We start from the raw sequence: 8307 nt of genomic DNA, 5'->3' as shown, positions 1-8307 counted from the left end.
CATATTTCACATATTATACATATATATGCATATAAATATGTGAAACGTCGAGTAAATAGATATGGAGGAAGGGAAAGAACGAGATAGAGACAGAGGGTAAGAGAAACCAGTGCCTAGAGTGGAAAAAAGACCAGGCAAAATTACAAGATTAGATGCCTGCTACTTGTAACAAGACTTCGCCGATAAAGTAGCACCCTGCGTTAAAGATCTCGAGGCCATTATTTATGCGTGCTTTTTTAATTCGATCCGCGCTCTTAACCGCGACAACGATTCTTAACGAAGGCTGTCGGCTCGCGAGACGCAGGTGATTTCAAAATATAGATATGAAGATTCTCCTCTAAACTATAAATCCCACGAATTATTCACCTTGTAATAGTAACAAACGGTAGAGGGATGGAAGAGGGAGACAGCGTCATCGTCTATCTACCGTCCGCGTTAAACTCATTTCGGTGTAATTATGAAAACTTTGTTTCTTCTGTAGCATTACAAAACTCACATTTTACATAACGTACTGCACACTAGAAAATATCATCGACATTTCTCTCGCACAGTACCTATTTTAACGAGAAAATCGCCTTTCGACAGATCTTTACAGATTCGGCAAAATTTTTCTTCCAGGAATAATCGACAGGCATAGTTACTCTACGATTGGGACAAAAATCTGAATTAAAACTGTTATTGTTATCGTGATGTTCAATGTATACGTCCAATAACTTTTTTAATCAATAACATTTCGAGGAATCTTTATTTTTTGAATTTGATTTTAATATTAATGTTAATTCCATTAAGTCCCTTTTGTGAGATTAATGTTGATTCTGTGAGAATTTCATTGAAGATAGATAAATTTTGAATTGATCGAGAAATCCATAAATGAAGAAATTATGATAATTCTGGGATGATCGATGGTCGTACTTTTGCATACTTAACAATTTTGCCCTATCCCAACAATTATGCGCAAGAATTGATACGCGTTAAAGTTTTTACCAATTTATGCTCCTATCCCGTCAAACGCGGCTCGTATGTAACATATAAGGATACGATGTTAAACTCATGCGCGAGGGTGTCGGAGCTTTCGTTCTTCGTGGCTGTTGCTGGTAAGGCGCAGTTGCTCTATTCTCTTGAAACCAGTTTTCTTCCACATGACCATCGGAGAAGGGCAGACAGAGAGAGCAAGAAGGAGAGAGGGAGAAAAAAGAGAAACTAAGAGAGAACGAGAAAGAGATAGGAGAAGTGAGCGCACGAGCGAAGAAGAAGAGAAAAAAAATAAAGATTACATGCTCACGTGTGTGTATACCCGCATGCACGCATACATTTCTGCGCAACCGTAAGTGCGCGCGCGCGCACATACACACACAGGCGCACACATACACACACGCACGCATACAGTACGCTTCTCGCTACATGCACGTAAGCTAAACTAGAAAGTTGCTCCGACCGACGACTCGTCGGTCGAAGAAACGCTGCTCGAGCTAGAGCTACCTTTCGAATTTCAACCGCGAATATTTTCTACATATAAACGCCGCGTTGCGCCGCGTTGCGCCGCGTTGCGCCGCGTTGCGCCGCGATGGACATGCGCGTCCCGACGAACTGCAAAATTCGATCGGCGCGCGCGCCGCACTCGATTCTCTCTCTTGCCGGCCGCGGCCGTGCGGCACTAGCCGACATATAAAACAACGCGCGGGCGATCGAACGTAGCGTTTTCGAAAGCCCCCGTGTTATCCGTTCCGTCCGCGTTTAGCTCTCTCGCTAGCGCGGCAGCGAGAGCTCGCCACGGATCGGTAGGTGCGATCGATCGAGCGTATATTTGGTCGGAAGCCAAACGATGCGCCGCCACACATATACACATCGCGTATACATAATATACCATTGCTGCACGTTACACGCCGTATATAATGTACGAAGGGTTCAGTTACGCTTTAATATTTTATACCGCGCTGCCTCGTCTAAAAGCGTTACGATTGTAATTGGAATCGAAACTTGACTTTTACGCGTAGTAAAATTGTAAAATTGTTTCTAGAGAAGAATAGCATTAAATGGCTCTGCCTTTAATTTAAAATCTTTCCTTTGTACAAACGAACGCCATGACTTGCGAAAGGATCGGCGAATCATTAATATTAACGGTATTTCCGTTTTTCTTTTTCGTGCCATTTCCTTGAACTAGAATCTTATGATGATTACCCCATAGGGGTACGCGTCGCGCTCGCGATTCATTCCTGGCGGATTAAGAGGAAGCGCGAATCCACCACCCTGGTTGCATCGTTGAAACCTGGTTGGTCGCACGGCAACCCTCGATTCTTGCCGAGTAGAAAGTCTGCCTCGGTAGAAATATTTCGTCCTATACTGAGGTAACGGCGGCTTCCCGCCGAGCCGAGCCGAGCCGAGCCGTGAAGAGGAGTGGTGAGGAGTGGGGAGGAGAGGAGAGGAGAGGAGAGGAGAGGAAAGGAGAGGAGAGGAGAGGAGAGGAGAGACGAGGAGAGACGAGGCGAGGCAAGACGAACTGAAGCGAGCCGAGGTGAGGCGAGACGAGACGAGACGAAGCGAGGTGAGGTGAGGTGAGGTGAGGCGAGGCGAGGCGAGGCGAGGCGAGGCAAGGCGAGGCTTCGGAGCGTGGGTATCAGTACGGAACCGAGTCTACAACGCATTAGCGCGGCGTTGTCACGTTTCGAGGTTCTCTCTCTCTCTCTCTCTCTCTCTCTCTCTCTCTCTCTCTCTCTCTCTCTCTCTCTCTCTTTCTCCTTCGTCACTTCTCTTCGTTTCTCCTTAGCCATTCGTTTCTTTCTCTCCTTCGCCGTCGTCCTCCCTGAGGAGGACGCCTTGCGCCTAGTAGATAGACTTCTTTCTCTTGACGCCTCTCACCGTCATGCCGCGCCGCGCTGCGCGACGTTGCTGACTCGACTGGCGGGAAAACTAGCTCTTCAAACAGATTTTCCCGCGACGGGCACACGGTTCGAGCGTTTCTCGGTTAACTATATCCTGTTACCTACTACTATTGTGTGCCGCTCGTGGCCTGACTATCGGTATTACAGGCATTTGACGAGAATTATCGACCGTTATTAACTTTGCGCCAAGTGTGCCGCATCGAGTCGCTTCGATTTTTTTCGAAGGTGATTTACTCTGATTTTGAAGAATTTCTGGAAAAACGTTTTATGCACCGGCAAACAACAGCAATAGCAATGACCGCATTCGCGGAGAAAGCGACATGCATTCGTTGCACATACGGCACGTTTATCCCCGTTAAAATTGAACTTGAGAATCGTTATCTATTTTTGTACCTTTTAGGCTTGCTATTATAAATTATATTTTGTAAATATGTCTATTATTTATTATGATTGTGATATCTAATAGTTAAGCTTTTTGCAATGACACAGAAATGCTAATTAAATTATTTAAAAATTAAACTAATTAAATTTATTAAATAAATTTAAAAAATTTTTTCTTTCTGTTTTCAGCATAAAACTAATGAAAGAGAAGATGTATTGGGCTTAAAGGTAAGCGAATTTTATAACGTATACAGAATGGCATTTAGTCTTCAGGGAGGTCCATGATTACCAGAGAAAGTAAAATAAAAGTGTTGATTTTATATCTACGAGAGTCGCGTATATCTGTACCGGAGCATCACGGGTCGGGACTCGAAATGTTGGCTGTGCCCGCGATCAACGGATTCTCTCTCCGCGCAACGGCGAACGGCGAGACAAATTTTATTTTCGAACCGCGGTGGCGTCCCGCGATTCCGATGCCACCGGTCCCATCAGCAGCTATCCCCCTCCAATATCTTGCTATCCTGGCGCGCCACGACTGACACTCGTAAGTCCAAAGCCGGGTCGTGCGATTGCCGATTACCTTCGCGGATACTTTGGATATAATGTTTCGATGGTGTTGAACGCGATTTGATATAGCCACGGACGCGCGAGGGCGATCCGCGAGTATTCGTTTGTTGTCAAAGCCAGATTTGAATCCAGCATCCTCTTTTTTCTATATAGCTACGATCGCACGACTACACGCCCCGTACCTTCATTTTCGATTTCCGATCTTTTGGAATTTATCGTGCGATAAACATTTTTGATATTTCGCGACCGCATCATGTAGCTTGTAGCATAAGCAATTGTGTGATATGCATTTTCTCTCGTTGTTCTTAGATAAAGGAAATATAATTGAATAGATAGATATGAAATGGAGTTCAATGCGAGCACGAGTGGCGCTTTGATAATTGCTGAGGCGCGCGCCATTTCGAGCATCGCGCGCTCGCTTGCGCGGCATACCGGACTCTCTCGGCTAGGAATAGTCTGGCCAGGATACAGGAATAGTTACCACAACGCGTCACGTCAGGGCCAGCGTTGCTCGAGGCGATCGGGCAAGGACGGTACCGCTACGGGCAAAGATCTTGGATCGCTCTCCTCCCGCAAGAATTTATGACGCGAAAAATCTTGTTCTCTCCGCGGGAATTTCCGCCGATCGCCGATTTGGCGCGCGACTAACCTAGCGAGCGAGCTTGCGGATTGTCCTTAGCAAAGAAAGCAAGAAAATAAGCTGAGCGGCGAATCGTTCGCTCGGAACGAATGCGCGATATCTATCGACATAGAATTTACAGAGAAAGATGTTGCACACTCGTGCACAATTCCTTTCCTCTCTGACATCGGAATTGACCTCAGCTTAACGAATATTCGACGGGATATATTACGCCTTTCTTTTGCAGTTCGACATTCCTACAAGTATCTCCATGTAATCTCTGAATGAAAACTTCAAGTAAAGGCTACTTAAAATTAAGTGAAGACTAAGCAGTTTGCTTACTCGCGTTTGTTAATTGGTAGTTTTTAATACAGCGCGATTAGCCACGAGCCAAGCTTTGACGGCTACGTGACGATTTGTCTCTCGCCACAACAAACAGAGAAATTTTTATTTTCACGGTTAAAATATTCGTCCATTTTGAATATTGGTGACGCGAGCGCGATTGATCCCGCCCGGGGAGTAAACTTGCAAGAGGTGCTCTGATGTGCCATGTTGCCGGAATCGGCAAGCGGGCGTAATAGGCCGATACAAGCCGATGTACTTAGATCCGACCCAACCATCGTATACGCAGGTCGTTGAATCCCATTAAGCGGTACTCTTCGACCGTTTCGCTGCCGACCACCTGTACGCCCATGGTTTTTTTCCAGTTGATGTCTCCGCATCCGCGGTCTTTCTCTCTCTCTCTCTCTCTCTCTATCTCTCTCGATCTATCTCTTTCCCTCCCTACCTCCCTCTTTCCCCCTCCCCTTCTCTTTACCTCGCTACAGCGTGCCTACCGCGATTATTGCGTCGGATGACGACGGCGAAGAGAAGGAAACGCCAAAACGAGAGTGATTACCCTCCTCGTTGTCGTCCTCGTCATCCCAACGCGCTCATTGTCGGTGAATATCGCGCACCGCGGTTAGAATATTGTATTCTCCTTTTCTCGTATGGCTAATGCGGCCACACCTTTCACCAACACCCAACCCTGCAGGCTCCGATCCAACTAGCGTACTGAGTTAGCTAGGCTAGCTGGATGACTTGGCTTGCCGACCGAAGGAATAGCCAGGCGCAGTCGCTCGACTCGCTCGTTCGCTCACTCGCTGCGACCAGCTGTACGACGCATCTATTCGCGCGCATTTCAAGAGCCACCTAACTGTAAAGTCTCTCTCGTTTTATTCCGTTGTCGAACGGCTCCAACAATTCTCGGAGAGGACTTCCTACGATTTTCATTACGTTCCTCCCATCATTTACGACTTACGGGATACACTCGCGATTGTCCCTCCTCTATCTCGAGGAGTTTTCGGTATGCCAATGCATGCAGTAACTTAAAATACAACACGTCTATCTCTTCATGTACGTACTATTATGTAGACTTGGGAATTGAGAGTAAGGCTCGGACAGATTCGAACGAATTGCATGGTCGAGTTATTCGAACTGTTTCAAGTTGAAATGTCCAAGATTTAAATCCAAATAATTCCTACAATTTGAAAGGAAGTCAATGATGCATCGATCTGTTTAATGGATTTACGATGTTCGAAAATCTGACAGTTTGCAAAGTTTAGTTGAGGAAAATTCGTGTGAGAATAGCACTAATTGCAGATGTGAATAGCTTTAATTTTTTTCTTTTTTACAATATATTACTCAACTTGACATTTTTGCCTGAATTCAAGGGCAAATTGTTTGATTTTCGAAATTTGGAAAGTAAGATAAATATTTATTATTTTAATTTTATTTATCTATTTGTAAACTCTATTGTTTTACCTGAAATAAGTTTGTATTATATTCGAATATAACTTTTTGAGATCCAAGTTATACTACAATTGGGCTCTGAAAACGATCTTTCAGTATTACAATTATTCAAATGTTACAAGAGATCCCACGCACAGAAAACTTAGTGAAAATCTTCAAATTTTGGATCTTTCTGAGAATTTATTTCTTTCTGTGTCTTAAAGGTTTCGAAATTTCCAAGAGATTTCTTGTGCAGTTTTCTAAAGTTTCTAAAGGATCGTCGTCCTAAGTCTTCCCTGTCTACCTGTATTCGTTTCCTTTTTTCCGCAAATTCGTTTTGCCTCCACTTTCGATTTTAGTGTTCTTTTTTCCACTACGTAGGTGAAATAAGAAAATACATATCGATAATAAATAGAATTTACAATTCTATATAAAACACTAAACTTTTCCAAAATTATCTTTTTAATATGTATGAATTTGTTTATAACAAAACTTTATTATCTTAATAATTTTATATTTCTGCGATATAAGAACATTATATGTATAACCACTCGGAATATCTTGGGATCTAATTAACTAATTAGTATAGTTTATGTACTAACATGCGAAATGTTGACGGCAAAACAATCAATCAGCTAGTCGTTCTGCGCAATTCGCAGGAGCGGCAGGCCTACTCGACACTGAAAGAACTTTTTCCGCTGCCGCTTCGATGGTCCGAACAAAAAGGACCGAGGCCATAGTCTACCCGGGGACCCCTCGGCATAAAAGGCTCCAACCCTCGTTCTCTCTCCCTTCGGATAGCGTGTACAGGATCTACTATCCTGAACCCAAATCCGACCTGGTTCCGCAGCTTCCAATATAGCATATCTCAACCTTAGGGCCTCGTGTACCATTGTTCATACACTATTGCACGGTGATCATTTCCATTAACCCACCCACGTGTTGTTCATACGGTACATGTATTGTCCGAAATACAGATACCAACAAAGCATTGGTCCATTAATTACAAATTTTTTGCGTGATTACTGTGTCATATTAAATATATTTGTATAATTATCTGGTATCAATTTTGTTCAGAATTTGTAACGCTACTCTTTCTAAAATAACACATTTTTTTACGGTAAAATGACCTTGCCGTTGAAATATTACTTTTGTACTGCATTCTCACGAACGGAAGCTTAAATGAGAATCCCTGGATTTTATTGTTGGCTCTTCGGAACGTACCACACGATGCACCCTTACGTCCGACCCTCGTCAAGGCAGCACAGCATCGTGACCCAAGCATGACGATCATCCGTATTTCCTACCTGGGCCCAGGTATCTTCGACCACGTCCATGCCCATGCCCCACAAGTAGGTAAAAGACGCCAAGACAAATTTTTTCTGGCACGCATCTTTCTCAAAATTCTTGGAATCTTTGCCTTCGTGTACGTGACTAGTACACAAAAGAAGGATCCGACAAATTTGTACGACAAGACGCACAGCTTGGCATGGTACTGATGAATCAAAATGTATTGCTACATAACGGGAGAGAGGGGGAGAGAGAGAGAGAGAAATGATAATCTTTGTGGATTGAATACATTTTACGCGTTTTAAAAATAAAAGGCTCAAGAAATAGCTAAAGAAAAGTAGAACTAGAACTGATTTAACCTTTTAGAATGATGGTGCAATCGTTACTAAGTTTAATTTTACAAAGCTAAGTTTATGTATTCGCAATATTGTAATTTTATAGCGAAATATTTCTACAACAGAGCTTTTTCCACAAGTGCACTATTTGCATTCTCCTTCAATACTTGATTCAAAATCAAGTATTGATATTACGAGATTATCAATACTGAGACGATACTAACGATACTATGACGATACTAAGTACTCGGCTTCGTTTCCCAATCGCAAACTTTCCGTAATTCGATGGTTTCTTTGTCACATCGTTGATTCATCACTCTTGTAAGTAGAAAGTGTTCGCGTATGCGCAAACCAGACGCATGTTCATTGTTGACCAGCCAGCACCTGCTATGTCCGAACTGTCCACTTGTCGTTTTTCTTCTCTCTCTCTCTCTCTCTCTCTCTCTCTCTCTCTCTCTCTCTCTCT

General features: G+C 43.5%; 1 protein-coding gene across 4 annotated transcripts in view; it reads left to right on the top strand.

Moving 5' to 3' along the window:
* Positions 1-8307, top strand: part of LOC112454000 (basic-leucine zipper transcription factor A-like) — a 56227-nt gene that overhangs the window by 26547 nt on the left and 21373 nt on the right. The window contains exon 2 of one of the 4 annotated variants that reach the window (XM_025015127.1): positions 3450-3488. The exons of 2 other annotated variants lie outside the window; for them this stretch is intronic. In XM_025015127.1, coding sequence (XP_024870895.1) covers positions 3450-3488 — 39 coding nt within the window. Of the gene's footprint in view, positions 1-3449; positions 3489-6866; positions 7569-8307 lie in introns of those variants that run through there. One more of the 4 variants, XM_025015126.1, reaches the window with a different exon arrangement.

This window comes from Temnothorax curvispinosus, unplaced genomic scaffold, assembly GCF_003070985.1.
Source record: "Temnothorax curvispinosus isolate PA1 unplaced genomic scaffold, ASM307098v1 QBEX01004771.1, whole genome shotgun sequence".
Lineage (NCBI taxonomy): Eukaryota > Metazoa > Arthropoda > Insecta > Hymenoptera > Formicidae > Temnothorax > Temnothorax curvispinosus.
The sequence above is the reverse complement of the archived record's forward strand: the minus strand, read 5'-3'. Positions and strand labels throughout refer to the sequence as shown.